The 21,010-nt window shown below is 46.2% G+C and overlaps 1 protein-coding gene across 1 annotated transcript; it reads right to left on the bottom strand.

The window, feature by feature from the left end:
- Positions 1-7,779: 7,779 nt before the first annotated feature.
- Positions 7,780-20,094, bottom strand: LOC119403373 (solute carrier family 22 member 7-like). The gene is made up of 6 exons (XM_049418302.1): positions 19,930-20,094; positions 16,611-17,031; positions 14,943-15,250; positions 13,003-13,325; positions 9,411-9,735; positions 7,780-8,025 (listed from the first exon to the last, which is right to left on the bottom strand). Exons 1-6 carry the CDS (start codon positions 20,092-20,094, stop codon positions 7,780-7,782), a joined length of 1,788 nt encoding a protein of 595 aa, XP_049274259.1.
- Positions 20,095-21,010: the final 916 nt, after the last annotated feature.

Genomic DNA, 21,010 nt, shown 5'->3' with positions numbered 1-21,010 from the left:
GAGATACTAAGTATCGTGAACGAAGCTTAACTATTTTGAACAAACTCGTTTTTTATGTGGCAGCAGTGAATTCGGTGATGAATAAGGAAGTGCTTGATATACATTGAAAACATTCCCGTTTACCATCGCGATATTCTGTTCTATGCTCTACGCAGTTTTACTGAACATCAGCTCTGGAAATGATGAAAACACGGATGGTACTAACGATGGTACTGAGAAGAGAGTTGAGCAAGTAGAGATTGCGAGGGGCCTTGAAGCCCACACAAGAATCCGTAAGTTGAATGAAATAATATGCTTTTGCGGACGAAGTTAAGCTCAAGACTGCTTATTAAATGTATCATTTTTAAACAAGAGTGTTCTAGGTAGGTGATACTCATAGTTGAGAACGCACGTTTTTTTCAAGACGATAGTCGAGCTGAGCTTCACGTAGCGTCCGCTTGGCTTTGACCGCAGTCTATGCAGGCCTGATAAGCCTCTGGAAGTCAGCTATGTATACCTGGCGACAGGATGACAGCAAGCTTGCAATGTCATTCTGCCGAGAAAAGCGCCCTCGTGCGGGAAAAATGATACGTGCACATAAGTGCATGGAAATCTGGCGCTACCGTTTATCTGATAGCGTTCCACGTTGTGTGTCGAAGTCAGAACAATCTAATAATGTTCAATGCCACACGTTACACTGCGAACAATGTGGTGATGTGCGAAGTCATTTCTTGCACCTGTATGCTTCAGCTGGCCCTAATTCAGTGCGGATGCAATCAAAAACGGGCGCTTCAGTTATTTTAGGTCCCATAATCACGTTGTCGGTGCTGGGGGGCTATACTAATAGAAAATGATTTAGGATAGACTGTTTGGTGTCTGTTTTTGAGTTCTGCGGAGTCTTCGTTGTTGGTATGAATTGCAAAGTTTCTACGGAAGGCTTCCAGTGGCGTCACCGCCTGCAGTAGCAAATCCATCCTTTTGCAATTATTTTGGCAGCTTATAATGTATGTCGGTCAATGTCTCAAAGGGGAATCCACAGTACAGTGATTGCAGGAGAGCCTGGCTGTCTGAAAACAGAGCAGGAAAGATGAGGCAGACTGTTGAATTCTTGCAAGGCTGCTTCAATCGTTAAGACTTCACACGCTGTTGAGTACACGACGCGGTGACACCTGATAGGCCACGGTACACTTTGGAGCAGGAATTACGTAAGATGCGTAGCTAGCAGTTTCTTTATTTTTCTCAGTATATCCGTCGGTGTGTAGTTCAAGATGTCGGTCGTACAATATGTTGATTTGCTCGTTCACTAGCGACCTAACTTTTGCCACAGGCGTAAGACGATGGATCAAAGCTGGTGCAGTGGCCACAGTGTTCCATAATGAAGTGCTTACTGTTCGCGAGTCGGCACCCAGGCGAAGAGTTGGCCTTAACTGGCACAGCAGGCAGTGATGCCCAGTAAGGCCCTAGCCCTAGTGCTCCGGTCACATCGACACCGAGTTATCTTGACAAATCAAGTTTGATGAATGAATTATAAATGAATGCCCTTAGTGCATATGTGCGGAATCTTTAGTTGACATACAACATTCAGTGATTCTTTTCGCACATGTCACCATTAGGCATGAATGGTTGCTCTTCCTAATGCTTTAGTCTATTAGTAGACGTCTCCGATGCTGTCCTTAGCTTAAAAAGAAATTTCGGGCATTTCGCACTAAGTCGCGCAGAGCTTGTCACAGCGAAGCACGAGACCGTCGCCGCTCGCACTCCCCGTCGATCGGCACGTCCAGCTTCGAGATGCGCGGCTTCCTCCTCAGGAGTATGCAGCCAGGCTATGCGCTATAGAACCGAGGTTGCGCGTGATGTCTCCATCTATGGGTGTGGCTTAGCTACTGCACATGCGCGGCTTGGCCAGGTGGTGCGGTATCTGTTCGCTAGACCACGCGATTCTTGGTTCGTCTTTCTTTCTCTCTATTGTTTCTCTCTCTACTTCTTACTGTCTCTTTTGTTGATGTTCTTGCTGTATCTCTTTTTCTTTCTGCATGTCTTCCTCTTTATTTCTCTCTTTCTCGTTCTTTCTATGCTACGCTTTACTCGCTCCCCCTCTCATTTCCCTTCTTCCCACCATCACCTCTCTCCTCCTCACGCTCACTTTCCTTACCCACCCCTAGCTACACCATACTATACAAGGCTATGCTATGCTCCGCTAGCGTGCCTGGATAGCCGAGTGGTTAGGACGCTCGCCTTCGGAAGGAAGGTACGCAGGTTCGAATCCCTCCTCATGAAGAATTTTTTTCGCGGCAAATATTTATCTCTTCCTCTTTCTTTGCATCGTTCTTTCCGTCTCTTTCTTTCTCTCTTTATGTCTTTGTATCTCTCTCTCTCTCTGTACTCGTTCTTAGAGTTATTACAGGCCATGCCGTAGCGGCGAGTAGTGGGTATTGCCCATATTCTGTGGCACATAACCGTTCATGATGGTGATTGTTTTCTGGCACGGTCACACACACAACTTACTTTACGACGAGCTAGAACAGGTGCGCTGTTAAAAATAATATTATACTGTGAAGGATGACGAAAGATGTTAGGATTCAGGTAACACTCTGCATTGAGGACCTTTACAGGTGTTGTAAACAAATAAATAAGTCCACCATAGCGTAGAAAGTAGTTTATAATGTATGGACGCTCAAAAGTGTTGACAGAAGTAGTAGATGTCTTTACTTTCATGTGCAAATTCTCAGTGACTTGCTGAATAATAATGAAGGAACACAATCAACGTGACACTTTGTTGCGTTCCTGTCGAGCACTGCATCTGGACATGTATCAGGTTTTTTTCTATCCTTGCGCTGCGACTTGAAATTGGCTTCGTCGTGTACTCGTCGGCGCGCGGCCTCTCTCACTAGCTGACACTGGCGATGCACAAAACAACGCAGGCGTAACGTAGGCATGAACAGGAAGAAGTTGAAGCTGTCATGCCAAGTGCGCAACTTCACATTTTAGTCCGCACTTTGGCGGGGCTCACGCAATTCACGCATGTACTTCTGACAGCGGTGTGGAGCAGTGTCTTTACTAGGCAGTTCTACAGCTTACTTGTGTAGCATCCAGCACTGCACTATCTTTTCGTCGCGTGAATGAGCGTATGAGCGAAGTAACTGTATCGTAGGTGCGGTGTGGTAGGGCGCATGCCGTTTTTTTTTGAGGCTCTTACATACCGGCGCATATCCGTGTCTGGCCCTTTTACACGAACTTTACACCAGCGTATATCACGACGACGCCTGGGCGTCCTGCGGCCAGACCTCCACTCTAGCTCACATGCTCTGGGAGTGCCGGTCGGCGTACCCCAAACTGGGCAAGGAGGAATAGGACTCGTTTCTACGTAGCTCCGCTGTAGACAAGCAAATCACTTCAATATGTGCTTGCCAAAACTGCGCTTGCTATAAGGCCCATGCGTTCCTAGGCATATCACCATGCGGATATGTTGGCGATCCCCCAAAATTGCAAGTGGATGTCACATCTGTGAATTCAAGTTCTGCGCCGACATGCGCTATCAGATGAATGGCCTTGCAGTAAATCTTTCTCCTTTTCAAATGTTGAATCAGCATACGTAAACGGACGACTTTACCAAAGAAAGTGCAGCAGGTACCTGTCAGCCAATCGGCAGTCACTGGCCATGCAATAGCGCGAAATTCGCTTGCACAATAGATTAGTTTTCGCTTAATGTGGATCAGTGACCTTGATCCGGCACCATTCGAAGGTTTCACGGCCATCCCATATACGTAGTATGATTTAAGACAAATTTACTCGTTGAACCTTTCAATAGACTTTTCAAAGAATTGCTGAAACGTGTGTACCAGTATCACCCATGTTCACATGAGAACGATTTTGGTCCATTTCATTTTCCGTTTCATAGCTTATTTTCACATCTACGAAAACTTAAAAGGACACTAAAGAGCAAAATGATTTTTCTCGTATTAGTAGTCTCCCACGATACCAAAAACGCTACGTTTGCTGCGAGAAGACTCTTCATAAGCGAGAAAACGCGCAAAAAGAAAATACAGGTGGCGACGCCGCCTTGGAATTCCCGCACCATTTGCCGTGACGTCTCATATATTTGACGGCGCCTGCTTGGGCCTACGTAGTTCCTAATCGGTTAAAGCGAAGTACATTGTAATCTGAGGGGGCCAGATACTTGACATAACGAGTTTGTGGAAATTTTGTCGAGCCAGTGGCGCCAAAATACGTTAAATGACCTTTGAAACCTTTACGTCACGAATTAGAAAGTTCAGCGCGAAATTTCAAAATGAAACTTTGAACTTGATTTTCTCCTCTAATAATAAATTTATGGTGGTGAAATAAACTACAAAAGAGTTCTCCGAGCACACTTTATCAATATAAACCAATTCATTGTTTCTCTTTAGTGTCCCTTTAAGGTAGGTTGAAAAAGTATAAGTGGCTTCAACTGACTCAATGTCCTAAAGACAAAATTCAGAACGAAGTTGAGGGGCCAGCTGCACTGACTAACGTCGTGAAGGCCGACGACGACATTATTACCGGCGCAGCATCTGCGCTAGGTGTGGCTGCACATTGCCTTCTCGCAAACCCGCCTCCGCCGTACGACCTGCGCCGCTGCCTCCTCTCCGCTCACCCACTCCTCCTCTCCACACGACGACCACCTGCATTTCTGTAACCTCCAACTCGCCTCCGTTCTCCACACGACTCCGCTGTGCTATGCTGTACCCTGCCTCCTTCTCTCCCTCCCCCACACTCTCACTTCCATTTACTACCACCTTGCAATACATTGCTATACTAAGCATGGCTATGCTATGCTAGGATGTTAGTAACTGCTGCGCACGTACGCGCTAGGCTAGTTATAGACAGCTTCTTCATGTCTAGTGAACCTATCCTGTGCAATAGAGCCCACCCAAATTATATGGCACATAACCGCTTCGCTATGGTGCGAGCATCAGCGACTACGTTCAAGCTCTGCTTTAGCAGCGCCGCCGTGAAAAAAAAAAGGTGGACGTGTTAAATTCTGCCTTGTCATAGAGCAACTAGGCTCGCATTACAGGTTATCTGTGTATGTTTGGGTCGTAAAAGAGAGAAATGAGAAATATGGGAACCCTCTCTAACAATTCTGCCGAGTCATTGTGCGATTATCATGGACGGAGCTCCAAAGACTAATATCACTGACTGGGATTGCATGACTGACAGGCTTAGTGATACGGCGGACAGTTTCGGCTTGACACGATGCTTTCCCGCATATGTTGTTCATCTTTAAGCTCGGCAGTTCACGAAACAGGATTGCCATTTGCGTTTGCGGATGAAGTCTAGGGCTCTTTGTTATTCTTGCTGCAGCGCGTCCGACATAGTAATAAATGGATCATTCCAACGTTACTTGATTAAATGTTACTAATACTATGTTACCAATTATGTATACGGGAGAATGTAGCTCGATTGGTAGAGCATTATCCGAATGTTGTGGGTTCTGTCCCTACAGGCGGCAAGTTGTCTTTTCGACCTCGTTTAATTTATTCAATTTTATATCAAAATTACTACAATAAAATAAAGGACTACAAATAAAGTGCCCTATATCTCACTTGGCTTCAGTGACTTGTTTTTCATTAGGGCTGTGTCTAATAAAGGAAAACGAGCGCTTACATTCTCCTTCTTTTGATTATAGGAATCTACTTTGTTTTCGTACTACGACAATTACGTACAAACTACGCATTCCTACAAATCCACTGCACGTTTTAGCGCTTCTGCGGGAGAGTGTGCACTTTACATTATAAAATAAGTTACAGTGGTGGATTGCAATTATTTTATATGACTTTTGCTGCACAGCGCGCTTCAGCACTAAGAAAGAGAAACAGGACAGGAAGGGACAAGACGGGGAAAGACGTACACAGCGGTTGACATCTGCTTGAATAACAGAGAGCTAAGCTAGTTGGTACGTATTCATTTTAAAACATTGGACGTGCAAACGCGGACACAAGCGAGAACACAAGGCACCACAAATGCCGACTAATAGGTTTGAGTACTGCCTGCGCAGAATCATCTGTGCACAACAAAGTTTTCCTGAACGTGCAGGTCGTGAGTGCCGCGATCCTTCCCGCTGCAACGACTACTGCCAGAAGAAGGGCAAGAAACGTGGACTGTGCCTCGGAATGATTGGAAACATCTGCGTGTGTTCTCGATTTTTATCCAATAAAAACTTTAATAAGAGGTTCAATAAAGTCTGTAGTAACGAGGACCGTCTGTGAGACCCTTCAGGCCAACCTGGCGCTGTAATTATGACTTCCAGAAACGTACTTGCAGTTGCGGTTTATATATGCTCAGGCATCACAAGGTGGCTGTTTTGCGTGTTTGGGGAACCTTAACGTAGTGGCACCATACATACTTTGGGCATGTAACCGGTGAGCTCGGGGAACGCAGAGGAGCCTGTTTGCCTTCTCAAGAAGTACCGAGAATAAAGTGAATTTTTTTAAAGACTCTCGCATCAACGCTCAACACGGGCGTGCTACTTGAAGGCGACACCTAAGAATGTCTGGACGACATACACTGGCGGCAAGAGGTAGACGGTAACACTTTTGGTTGCTATAAAAAGCCGATAGAAAGCGTGAAATAATATCAGACTTAGCACGCAGCGATCCGTTTGTATCGCCTATTGCGGAAACCGAAATAAAAAGGTGGCTTGAACTCACAATTGTGGAAACTTCCATTTTTAAAAGGGGCAATGTGTTGAAGTATAGGTGTGAACGCAATATTTTTAGTGGCGCAGAGAAAGCAGGCATGTTACTAACTTCAAAGAATCGAAAATAACGGCCGCACTTGCATTCCTTAAGCCAAATCGACGAAATTAGACAGCGCTAAGTGTACATACGGTCACTGCTAAGGAACGCGGAATGTCGCGCTGACGATGACCAATTTACTAGTGAAATTTATCAATGGTACTCATGAGAATGGTAGTGATAATCACCCTGATTCAAGGGTGTTGAATTAAATATTGCCCATACAAAACCGCCTTTATTCAATGTTTTCTTCTTTCAGCGAACTGGGAGCGCGGAAAAAAACACAAAGGACGAAGCGAGGAACCACATAAGACGAGCGCTCACTAACAACTGATTTATTTTCCACTTCGGAAGGACACATTTACACACAATGTGGAAAATAAATCAGTTGTTAGTGGAGCGCTCGTCTTATGTGGTTCCTCGCTTCGTCCTTTGTGTTTTTTCCGCGCTCCCAGTTCGCTGAACGAAGAAAATGAATTACCAACTGGCCCACCTTTCGATCCTCCTGCAATGTATTTTATTCAATGTTGTTTGCGTGTAATCAATGAACTAAACTTTTACGTTGACAACCAAACATTCAAATAAACCCTAAAAGCTTTTTTCTACGAGACTATTTGGAAGGAATATTTATTAACTTCAAGAAAGCCCATAAAATTGGAAGCAGATCAGTTTCGGTAGCCATGAATAAACATAAATGCACAACGACTAGTCAAACGAAGCACGGTTGATCGGAACGCAGAAATTTGTCACTATTTACGAGAGACAATAACTGTAAATAAATTAAAAACGACAATGAGATGTAGTATATAAAATTAAAAAAAACGACAAATAGCCGTCTCAAACTGCGAGATAAAATACATTAATGCGGACTGGCATCGATTAGAGATCCATTACAAATAACAATAAAATCTAACCCATACGTAAGAACACAAGCAGTTCACATATGTTCATAGTTCTCAGTGGTCGAGGAGAAGGCGTACGTGAGGATTGTGATTAAGGATCGCCTAAGTGGCACAGGACCTCGTTAGTGCTTTGGTTCTTTCTGTCTCTCGTCATTCCACATGAGTGCCATGACTGCCGCATCAGGTGACTCCTCGTTGCTTAGTGTCACCAGGAGCAGAGATGACAGGGACAAGCACAGAGCACACAGGGCAACCGGCAAGGCCTTGGCACTTCCGGTCAGCTGGTCCTCGAGGTCCTTAATGGCGCTGGCTGAAGTGGCACCCAGCCTACCCCACATGTAGGCACCAGAGAAGCCGACACTGCGCATCTGGAATATTTGTGCAGACATAATGTGCAACACTGCACATGTTAGGCAGTTTATACTTTAATATTCGTCTACGACTTGAACAAAGCAGTGAAGCTGTAAAAAGATCTCGTTATCGCGCCGACTATTTTTGTTTCAATTTCACTTAGAATTGTTTCACTAATCTTGGGATGCGGTGACTAAGCAGGGTGGTTTAAAGGAGTATGCACGCGTAGAATGTCGAGAATAGTGAACGCCGTTATATGATAACCAAACAGAAAATAGCATAACCAGAATTAGAATGCAGTGTATGACCAACGTAGCTGGTGCCCCAGGCAAAAATCTTTGACTGACAGCTTGACGGCACCTGGAAGTCTACACAGAGCTACAGGCATTGCATGTCGCAAAATAACAACAGATGTACTAGTGTAGGTTCATTATGAAAAATATCTGAACTCGCTTAAAAACATGCACAGCATCAGTAATAAAAATTGATGAAGAGCACAAAAATAAATTGAATCCATACTGTGTGATAAAGGTAAAAAAAGGGCCTGAAGCAGTCATTTCGAATGTTAACCGCAATTCTTTGCTATAACAGGTAATCGCGCTGTTTTTATTTAAGCTGTGCTCACTGGGAATTTAAAACTAACGCGAGTTTTTAAGAGGTTGTAAGATTACTTGTGACGTTTAATGTGTACAGAGACTAAACGACAAATGGGTTCTAAAGAGACGTGATGCACAAAGATCATATATCTGTATTGGTTCAATTAATTCGTTGCGTATTCCATCAGAGCATACGTTAGCTAAACCTGCGATAAAAATAATATAGAAAGTATACACGCACAAATATAAAAATGTACTTGCTGGCTTGATACTGCATTAATTTTATAGATCACGCGTTTTCACGTAGGTAGCTAAATTGAACAGCCCCAGTTGCCGGGACATGTTTATAAACAAAAACACTACACCTCTTACATGACGGAGGAGCATTGGGCACTCGATCCCCTACGATTTAAGCGCTGCCGAATTAGAGCAATACACACAATGATAATTTCGTTTTCTATCACGAACCCTGCATGATGCCTAAGTAACCTCGATGTAAACTAATGAAAACCAGGTACTCACTCTCACTCATTGTGCATGCGCAAAGCAACAAACGTATATCAGGCGAAAAGAAACAGATAGTATCAGACGAAGCGCCCCTCGCATTTTGCAAGGGTACATTTCCGAATTTGTTGGTACGACATATCGAGTGTTAAGCGGAGGATTTTTATGACGGGATGCCCTTGCGCGTGTGTGCCCCTTGCTCTCCCGCCCCGTCATAAAAGTTCTGTGCTTGACACTGAATATGTCGCATAAGACTGTTGCAATATCTTTTGAAGCACGAGCAAAGAATGAATGTTTCGCACTTCGGTCGGGAACATCTCGACGGTTTCCACGCACAAGATGACGTAGGTGATGTTCAGGAGCAGCTTGACCCACATGATGAGCACGGTGAGCGGCAACGGCAGTCCAAAGGCGACCAGAGCAGCATGGAAGGCGAGAGCCATACCGACCGTGGACATCACGCGAACGATAGCGGCCAGGTGGTCATGGTGCTTGACCAGGAAGTAGGCGACCGCCATCGCCGGCGCATTGCCGATCACCACGACCCACTTGGCGAGCTCGTAGTCGCGGCTTACCGTCTTGCTGTCCGTCGCCAATCCGCCGTAGTAAATGAGGAACAACGTGAACCTGTGCCACACGCACATTTTGGTTGCTCCTAATGGGAAAAGCACTGACATGCGGGCGAATTTATGCAAAACTGCGCTGGAAGGTATAAAGATGTACGATATATATACACTATGCATGCGCAAACAAACAACTGATTTATCGTTTGAAAGCATACGTGAAAACATTGGCACTACGAAAGCCACCTAGTAGAAAAACTTGAAAGAAATGATATAGTGAAGTGTTGCTTTCGGGAAGTTCCGTAGCGCTTTAGTAACTTTTTGTTCTCATTTTTTTCCATTACTTAACCAGGTAGCATCGCCCCACCATGGTGGTCTAGTGGTTATGGCTCTCGACGGCTGGCCCGAAGGTCGCGGGATTGAATCCCAGCCGGAGCAGCTGCATTTTCAATAAAGGCGAAAATGCTTGAGGTCGATAAACTTAGATTCATGCGCGCGTTAAAGAACCCCAGGTGGTCGAAATTTCCGGAGCCCTCCACTACGGCGCCTCTCATAATCATATCGTGGTTTTAGGACGTTAAACCCCAGATAATATTATTATATTATAATTACCGGGTAGCATCCAAGATGTTGACAATTGTACACGTCTGTTTTCAAAATAATAAAGGTTTTTAGCTTGTCTGTATACTTTTTGCAGGTTACCGTGTTACCAGAATACCGCATGGAATCTGCGCACGCGCGGCCCTTTACAGAACGTAGACGTCCTTTCACGGAACCTTAACCACTCGCCGGATATACGTTTTACCTTTACCGCCATATCTGGCCAATTGATTTTCGTGCGTGGCTACTCGCAATATCCGTTTTACGGAGACTCAAGCACCGAGCCAAATAAAGCCAAGTGCGACCGCCAAATACGAGCGCGTTGTTTATTGCGTATTAACGAAACATCAAGTGGCAAGTGACGTAGAATGCCGAATCCGTGAACGTGAGCGGCTTAAAGCAACCGAGAGGACAGATAGGTGGTGCCACCAGACGGGGCTGAGGTGAACGAGGAAAGCACAAAATTGTTATTGCTAAAACATGGTGCATTCTATTTCTCGTGTAAATGCCTTGCAGTGTCGTAATTACGAATGAGTTGCGTTTTAAATTTGTTTTCTCAAAAACGGCAGCAAAAATGAACGCGTCTATGATCGTGGTTGCATGAACATCACAGCATGTCGATACCGCCGTCCCGTAACCAGGCATTCCTACACCCCTCATACACTCTAAAAACCGCTAAGAAGATTTGGCAGGCGCAATGATTATTATCTAAATTAAATATAGTTTAAATCCAGTTATCATCATCATTTAGTGGTTTGCGCAAACCTGGAGGTATACGTTTAGGTACGTACGTAAATGGGTACTTATGCGAAGCTAAAACTTCGCTAAAACACACGTCCCGGTAACACGGTAAACGCAATCCGGTATTCCGCCAACATGCATTAAGCTTGAAAAGTACACGGGCACACTAAGCACCTCTAATAAAGTAGTTGTGAATTTGCGGATATACTGTCTGTTCTGCAATATCCTTCTTCATCGCAGCGCATTTCAACAAGAGTAATTGATAGCTGAACAGGAGGAGGCACAAAAAGACGTATCGACATCTAATAGCAACAGTGTGCTTATTGGGCTCGGTTCTTGCATCATAAAGAGACAATAAAACAGCGTGACGTGAGACAAGTAAGGGAACACAACAAAGAACAACGCTCTGTCCTGTGTACTTTGCGTGTCCCGTACCACGCCACTCTCTAGTTTTTTCTTGTCTAATCGAAAAATGCAAACTTGCAACACATTTTACCACAGTATGATAATAAAAGGACTCGCCAGCCACGTTTCGTCTTTCTTGGAGTCTTGGCATATTCAGAAGACACCTGGAAACATTAACCGGTCAACAGGGACACTGCCAAGCGTGTATGTACGCGGTCTCCGGAACAAATAGTGAAGACCACCCACTAACAACAGTGGCGGGGAAAACGGCGGTGGAGAGGCAGAGGGAAGACTAAAAAGCGCTAGTTTCAGAGCCGGCCCGGCTAGGCAGTCACTCCTGAAGAAGAGACTGAACGGGTCCCGAAACGTACGGTCAGTTTCTTAAAAAAAAAAAAAAAACTGAACACAAAACGCGCCTGGTGAGTCGTTTTATTTTTATAATTTCACCCGGCCAGAGAGATTGCTATCGGATATGTTTACTTTTAAATTTTACCACGATGCAGGCTTTGGTTGACTGATTGTCTGACATGCCTATTTTGGCTTCACGTAGTTACGAAAACTCTTGCCAGATGGGTATAACTTGTTGACAACAACTGATCAATTTGAATTCTTAATCTAATCGCAAAAAGGCAGAAGATCGGGGGAAGATGGAAGATTGAAGGGGGGAAAAAGTCGACAACACCACGTGTCGCTGGAGCCGACGTTTCGACAAGCTGACTACTGTTCTTGTCATCCGCAGACTTGTCAATTGCTGCCTTGAGGAATATCAGTCCGCTTGTCGGAACGCCAGCTCCAGCGACGCGCGGTGTTGATGAATTTTTCACCGCTTCATCTTATCCTGTTTTTCATACCTACGTTGAAATAATGTACTCTATATGCCACAAATAAGAAACGCTAGTGTGGCCGGTTTGAGAAAACTACCTAAGAGAGAGATAATAAAACGAGAGAAAGGCAGGGAGGTTAACCAGAATTGTAGCATCCGGTTTGCTACCCTACACTAAGGGGAGGGGGAAAGGGAAAGAAAGATGGAAAGGAAAAAACTACCTAAACTACTGTGAGAGCAAAGCGAGTGATCGAGATTAGAGCAGTCTCACAATATGGTTATTAGTAAATGACATCCAGGTAAAATAATTGTCGCTCTAGAAGGCAAAAATACGCCCAGGTAATATTTGAGGACACAGTTTATCACCTTCTAAAAATAATTGGGGGTTTCACGTCTCAAAGCCACGATATAATTACGAGGGACGCCGCTGTGGAAGGCTCCGGATAATTTGGGCCACCGGGGGTCCTTTAATATGCACCTCAATTTAGGTACACACACCTCAAGCATTTTCTGCTCTATCGAAAATGCAGCCGCCCTTCACGCGATTCGATCACGCGACCTGCGGGTCAGCAGTCGAGCACTTTAACCACTGCGGCGGGTCTTCTATTGTCTTCGTCGATCAGGTGATTTTCATTTTATACGGGATAATTAGCATATGCGCTTATATGAAACAAACTGGAATGGAATTAGGCCTTCGGCTGGAACCATTTCCTGCCCTTCACTTAAGTTTACCAGTGGATGTGGCGTTAGATAGTAGCTCACCAGGCTACGCTCATGACGAAACTTCGGTATGCCATTCCACCGCACAGAGCTGTAGCCGCCAGGGATCGCTTGGCAGCCTCCAGAAGCGGTGCGGCTCGACCTCCTGGTTTGTTCACGGTGGCTGCGTGCCGGATGGCGTCGATGCGCCTCCGCACTCGGTCCGTGTCCTCGTCGTTGAATCTGGCCGCGTACACGGCGACGCGCTCGGCATCTTCGAAGCGCAGGCTCACGAGCAGCCAGTGCGGGGATTCTTCGACTAGCCCAGCGGTCACCAGCAGGAGCGCCGAAGGTAGCAGGACCATCAAGTTGAACATGACCCAATCCTGAGAAATTCGTTATGAAGCATCATATCATATGCCTTCCGGGGACACTTTCATATTTTTATTTATTTACTTAGCGATACTGAAGAGTCGCTTAACTCCAAGTAGGAAGGGACACAAAGAGAAAAGCACATCAAAGAACAATCAACAAGGGTAGTAACAACCGCAAACATGAGATCAACGCATAAAACACTGCAATTCAAAGAATAGAGGGGTGCAAGCACACATTTAGCCACACATTTTCCTCAGGTTTGTAATAATCGCTTCTGCACTGAGCCTATCGACAGCTTGGTTCGGTAATTGGCTCCAGACGCTTATTTATCTCATGAAAAATGAATAATAAACAAAAGAATATCTCTGCTGATGCCACGTTTTCAGCTGGGCGATACTAAACAGAAGAGTTTTGTTTATTTAGGCATAATGTTCGCCGCAGTTGCCTAACAGGACGCCTCTTTTGCTTCCCTTAATGCTGCATTATCAGTTATTTTTAAGTTCCCATGTTAGCAAACACTGGGCTGCTCACGGTAACACAACCAGAAGTATGGCACCTGCTAGCGCCAGCGCGGACCGGCTTCTACCCTCTGCCTTCTGTTGCTGCGGCCACAGTTTTCGTAGAATTACACAGTGCAGTGTCGTTAACGGCTTGGGCTCGCCAGTGCTTTGATGCAGCACCTTGCTCCACACTTCCTACGGGGTCGCCATACCTACGAAAAGCGTTTTGTAAGGACGTATACGGGGTACGCGCTGAGCCTTGATCCTCAAGGTGGTAACACCATCCCCACACCAGTTTGAACGTCCTTTCGTACACGCCGTCCATGCTGCCCGTGCGTCGGCATGAAGAAGGTATTCCGGAGGTCTTTAGTCATCCATGTCGCCGTACGGATCTCGGACACAGTGCGTGTAACGAGTTTTGTGCGCGTGCGGCGAGAGCGCGGAACTTCAAAATGGTGACCCCGACGCTAGGGGTCCTCGTGGATGACGTCAAGTGCATACCGCCTAAAGATGGCCTAACAGCAGAAGGACAGCGCGTGCGGTGGTGGCCTAACTGTTAGTGTATCGCGCTGCTGTGTTCATAATAGCGGGTGTCAGGGGCTCGATTGTGCGATTGCTGGCTTAACAGTCCGGAAGCCATTCCACAAGACATACACACTGGCAGCCACGGTCGATGATAAGCGGAGATGTTCCCAAAAAGGCTGAGCTTTATGCTAAAAGAAAGATTCACATGATCCCTTGTGCATTCAACTAAGATCAGTCGAAGGCGAAAACCATCCTTTCCTTCTCATTCGATGCATTGATCCTGCCCCGGCCCCCACCGAAAGCTTTCCGCATATAATGTGGTTTTGCACTGCCTCCAGGATCGGAGGCGCCTCACCTGATTTTGTGCTGCCTCCGTGATCGGCTCACATTTGACCAAGCGATGATTTCATGTGATGACGCTACTAGGACGTCGGGAATTTTGGCGATTGGTGACGTCACATGGTGACGTCATCACGTGATCTTTTTTTGTATCACTCGTGCTGGCGCCGACTCCGCGCAACGCCCACGCGGGATGCCAGTTAATTTTCGCGTTTCATGAGGTATGGAAAGATTTAGCCTTAGAACTAATACAGAAACGAGTACCTTTATCAAGGTGGCGAGTGCGGCGACGTATATGGGCGCTAGTAGCGTGGGCCAGCATATGGCCAGGGCACAGTAGGGCGCCCGCGGTCCAGGCTGTGTGCTCTCGAAGAGTAGAATAAACGAGATCACTTCTATGGCGCTGCAGGCAGCCGACGAGAGGCAGCGTAGGAGAGCGTAGACTAAGAAGGAGCTCGCCAGGCAGGTAGCCACACCCGACAACACCACCAGGCCTGAAGCCCAGAGGAGAACGGGGCGGCGACCAAACTTGTCCGACGCTATGCCTACGCATGGTATGGCCAAGACACTCGCTGCAAAGCCGAGAGAATAAATATAAGGAATAATTGCTCCAATGTGAGCCGATTTATATGGGTTGATACGAACCGTCATGTGCAAAATAGCGCCCGTTCTGAATAGGAGCTGTTCCGTCTGCGCCTTCTCATATTGCCCCTCCTTCACGCGCTTGTTATTTTACAACATAGTGCGTGACAGTACGTTTCCGTGGAATCTTTCCAATATTTTTGCGCGACGGGTCTTTTTACACGTGGAAATATTTCTATTCTCTTAACCATTATGTTACTGCGGAGAGAAATTGGCGCAAGAGAGGATAACTGACCCACGGAGTAAAAGAGGCAAAGGGAACTCAGTTGTCTTTTTTTGCGCAAACTCACCTCTTTGTATTGAAGCAGGACTAACTACGGCAACAATTTCATTTTACTAAAATAAAAATTTCGAAATCATGTTTAGGCGAAGTATGTGCAAGGTGAGTGGGTGCTGCAACACTCATGGGAACTACGTATTCCACACCTATATATATATATATATATATATATATATATATATATATATATATATATATATATACATATATATATATATATTGTAAAAGAAAACTTTACGAAAGGGGTACGCCTTCGACAGTTCTCGAAGAAAACCACCAAGCGAGTTTCAGCACACAATGTGTTATTCATTCCCACGATATCTGATGCGGCCTACAAATCTAATCTATACATACTTTATCGATTGAAGATATAGTGATAAAAGTGTTCCTGTTCACGTACACAATTAGTAGTAATTACTAATAAAACAACTACCGCTTGTAAGTACTCACGACTACACTTAATATGCATCTGGCGCATTTGTTCTAGAGATCACATTCTAGTAATATTCGTTCGAGTTAGCGGACACTACACTTATAATAGTACGGCTGATGCTAAAACAGAGCTATTTATTTATTAATGTTGAAACCTCCACAGCTACTTGGGAAACGAGCGAAAGTTCCACCGATACGAGGAAATTTCAGGTCTAATGCAGGGAAGTTCTCATTTTCCTTCTTAGCCGTCCTGCGCCTATGACGTCCGAAAACCAGAAGAATAGACTGTTGAGCGAGTTGGTAATTCATGATGAATAAATATAGCGCGATAAAACGTATGGCAGGACGTAGAAGATGCGCTTGTTCCTGTAAGCTTCTTCGCCTTGTCATACGTTTTTTTTGCGCAATTTTTATTCAACCTAATGATTATTACGCCCACTGTATTAACAAACCCAAAATTAAATTTAGACAACTAGGTTCTCTAACATGGCAATAAATCTAAATACACGGGTGTTATTGCATTTCGCGGCGTCATCTCGAAATCCAAGGGGAGCCGATAAAACCATAATGAAGCGCACCTCCCGTGTACGCCGCTTTCAAGAGCGCCTGGTACCACGACCTGTCGCAGACCATGTCCCAGCGAGCGATGGCATTTCTGCCCGGGGTGTCAGGTCCATAGGCGAAGCTCTCACAGGGAACCTCGCTGGCGTTGGTCCGGTCTATTGTCACAGGTGACTGGGTGCTGGCTTCCAGATGATCTGACACGGGGCCTCCAGGACGGAACGTGGACGTCGCTAGTGGCGAAGCTGGCACTTCCACTGGATCGTAACGCTCGCACTGTTTGAAGTCCCCGTTCGAGTCGCGTGGGATGGCCATGTCCTTCCACAGCTGCTCGGATAGGTTGGCGAACTGCTCCGGCGGCGTGCACCAGTGCTCCACCGGTTCAAGATCGATGAATAGTAGTGTGAAGCTGTAGGAGTAGGCGAGCATGGTTGCCAGCTGCGTTACAGAGAAAAGAAACAATTATCCCTGTACATCGAAGAAGGCTTTTACCGCTTGCACGGTGCATCCACCTTTGAACAAGTACGGCCGGTCAGCTGGAAGAGGCGATCACTGAAAAGTGTCATCGTATTGGGCTATTTACAAACATTAATGGTGTATTGCATGTATAGTGGGGATGGAAAGAAACGCGAACAGTGCGGCACATACGTTCTACGCTGTTTCGCATTTCTTTTGAAGCGGCTGTAGCCTGGATGGTAATAAAAAGCCACTAGAGTTATCCATTATACATTAAACTGCTCTAGAATCTTTTTGTTCCCGTCCAGGTCAGGGCGTGATGAAAACAGCGCGCCGCGCTGCTCGTGTTTCTTTCCATCCCCCCTGTACGTGAACAGTGATTGGTGTATTTCTTTTAAATGAGAATGCATTTCTTAGTCGGGGGTTGTCGTGCGTCCCTGGCCGGCGTGCGCACAGATCTCTCCGCGCGCGCTCCTCCTCGCCCCTAGCAACAGCTGCGCCGCGCCTAGCAACCGGAGCAGGTGGTGAGTGGCGTAGGGTAAGAGGAGGAGGAGCGCGCGGGCGTGTGATGCCGCTCGCATCGCGGAGCAGCGGAGGGTAAGGGAGAGGAGGAGTGTACCCGGTGAGGGAGCTTGCATCGCGAAGCTCGCTCAGCGATGCGAGTACGGGAACTGATATCGCACGCTGTTGCCACGTCTCCCGTTCGAGACACGTCTCCGTACAAGGACTTGTACACCCTTGCCTACACCGGAGACGGAGTCTTTGTGGTGACCGTGTACCTCACGCCCAACCTCGCTCGGGACGCCGTTGCCGCGAAGCTGGACGCGGCTATGGAAAGTGTGCGTGTGCGCTCCAAACCCTCTGATCCCATTGTCTTGGTCGGTGACTTCAACGTTGACGTGCGCAAGAAGAGTGGCGACTGGCTGGTGGAGTACATGCAGACCAAGCACTCTATGCATTGTCCCTCTGCCGCCTCCGACAACACGTGCCCCACTACCATTCACGGGAGTTGCATTGATTTGGTCTTTACGCTAAACTGTGCCGCGCGTATGCTTCTCAAAGACACTTTGACCGTGCACTTCAGCGACCACAAGGCGGTGATTGTGGCCGTCAGGTACAACGATAACAGGAACAGGTGCTGGGTATGAATAAATAATGCTTACGTGCACACTCTCGTCTCTTTTCATTAATCAATCGCTCACTCATCGGGTGCACCCAAATGCATTCGCATTTCCTCACTATCCCCTTCAGGGAGGTGCGGCTTTTTTTTTTCTTTTGTTCTTTTGTACCCAATCCTGTTTTTGGGACAGATTTATCTGTAAACAAATTTAATTTAGAAGGGCGTTCTGGTTTAAACTAACCCGAATTTCACATGGGCGGAAGTGATTAATATTGAGGAAGAGAAAAGTACACCCCGCAGCTGTCTCTCTCGGGGCAGGACACTCCGGAGTAGAGCACGGGGAAAAGGGAAGGGGATTGAAAGATAGTAGAGAGGAAACGGAGAGAGAGGGATTAAAAAACATAAAGGTAGGGGGCTCGTTCGCAAATAAAGAGAAAAAATTAATGCGCTCACGCAGACCGCTGCCGTAACGAAGTCCATCGGCGCAGAAAGAGCGCGTTTAACGTGCTCGCGGCGACACTCGGGGAAGAGAATCTGCAGGGTTGTGGCCCGTGTTAACGCGAATTTCACATTGTTGGTTCAATACATTACGCTCGCTGTGAGATTGACTAGCCAGCAGTTACAGTTCATGGAATACGGCGTTCTTTTATGTAAATGGCATTGCAGTGCGGAACGCAAACATACCAGCTCCCTTAGCCTAGTTTCGCGATTGTCCTTTAATGTGGCTGTGCTGGCTTAACGGTTAAAGGACCCCTGGCACCAAAATCGAAACCTCGAGATTTATGTTTTGTTTGATTGAGCTGTATACGGGGTCACTGCTGGCCGACTATTAGTGGCGGACGTTAGCTCTAAGGTATATTAATTTGGTTTTAATGTAAGCGTGAGCGCATCTGAGTTTGCAGCACCTCGCGACTTTGCCACTCGTTTGACGTAGACCGAGGCCTCGCGTGACGTTCCGCGTGTAAAGCTAATATTGGCGACGTCAGCGAACATTTCCGGGGAGCGCACAAAACCACGACTGGCACCCGGCGAGGACTGTTATTCGTCACTCCTCTCGCTTTGTTTTCGGGCTGCTCTGAACGTGGTTTTGCCTGCTTCGGCCAGGAATACTTCCCTTTATTCCTGATGGGGGGGGAGGAGGGTTTGAAAAATGCGCTTTGAAAGACACCAAAGCTTCAGGGCAGGTGATCTTCGGCGCTCTGCCGCTGTGGGGCGCTAGTTTCTCATCGTATTCACGTGACCATTTCGAAATGACACAAAGTCGTTCTCAACCAACGACGCTAGCAATAATTAAACGATGCGTAAGAGCATTTACGATTCAATTTCGGGATTATCAGACGCAAAACTACAAATTGAATTAAAAAGGCCACAAACAAAACTTTCGCTGACAGAGGTTCTTTAAAGTGCTACGGCGCCAATCTCGAAAGTTAGATTGTCAGGTAGGGAAGCCGCATTTGGCAATGCAAGAACACCCGTTTACTAATATTACGTTCATGTTAACGGGCAAAACTACTCCGGAGCCAACCGCTGTGGCCTGCCTCGCAACGATATGCTTTGAACAGATCGAACACCAAGCCCCGTGGTAACGAAAACGTGTTGCGCTAAAGATTTTCCAAAGAGAGAATTACAGCCAGCAACGAAGCGGGGCATATAATTAGTGAAGCCGGCTGACCTATGAGAAAATGCGCTTATGAAATGAAGTTTTGTGAAATCGGCTGCCGAATATGAATTCACTTTCAAAGTTATTCCTGAGGACGCACCTGTGCACAGAGGAGCATCGTCTTCTGGAATCGTCCGTGGCCGAACGCGGACCTGCTCTCCACCTGGGTCTCTGATGGTGTCATGTAGTCGTCCTGTAGTCTCGGCGTGGTGAGGAACGCCGCCCCCGTGCTGATGGAACCCACACTGCCCGGCAGTTGGCACATCGTCCCCGAACTTGCGATGTGAGGCACGCTGCTTCTGGCGGAAGCTTTTCTCATCTTCGTTAATGTGGAAGCTGACTGGGGAACATCAGAGGCGGTGCGCTGCGACATCGTGGAGGCTCGTTCTTCTTCTGCTTCTTCCTCGTGCCTACGATTTCTTCCACGATACTGATCCCAGTTTGGCATTTTAACGACACACTCACAAGACACATAATCAGTAGAAGACATGGTATTGGTGGTTTACCCGCTCCATTTTCAGCAAATATTTCGACCATTATAATTTTTCACCGCTATACTGAATTTTGTGCTTGCCTACGGACCCGCAGGTCACGTGATTGAATCCCGGCCGCGACGGCCGCATTTCCGATGGAGGCGAAGATGCTTGCGACCCGTTTACTTAGATTTAGCTGTACGTTAAAGAATGCCACGTGGTCAAAATTTACGGAGCCCTCTACTACGGCGCCCCTCATAATCAAATCGCGGCTTTAGGATGCTAAACCGAATAATTAATATTATATGCTATGCAATTCAAGCCTGCTTGTTCGTTAGTGACCACGCAATGCAATTATTTGCTTTTTTTAAAGCAATTATCGGTATCCCTTGCTACCATTGACAAATTTGGTACGATTTACAAAATAATTCTGGTTTCCTCTTTATTACTTCATATTTAATCATATATTAACATTTGTGTCTATCGTTACACTGGGTATGTGCTGCTAATATCAACAGTACACCGTTAATCCATATCAGGGGCAGTTTTCTTTTCATTTCGTTTTGTCGCTTAGGAGAAACTAGCTCATACCCATATGGGGATTGGCCACACCATCGGTTAAAAAGAGAAATATAAACGCTATGCAACATTAAAAAATAAAGAGACAGAAGAAACGAGATATAAATAAAAAGTGAAACAGGTAGAATA

Source organism: Rhipicephalus sanguineus, chromosome 8 (genome assembly GCF_013339695.2).
Source record: "Rhipicephalus sanguineus isolate Rsan-2018 chromosome 8, BIME_Rsan_1.4, whole genome shotgun sequence".
Classification (NCBI taxonomy): Eukaryota; Metazoa; Arthropoda; class Arachnida; order Ixodida; family Ixodidae; genus Rhipicephalus; species Rhipicephalus sanguineus.
Note: the sequence above shows the minus strand (reverse complement) of the source record. Positions and strands in the feature narration are given on the sequence as shown.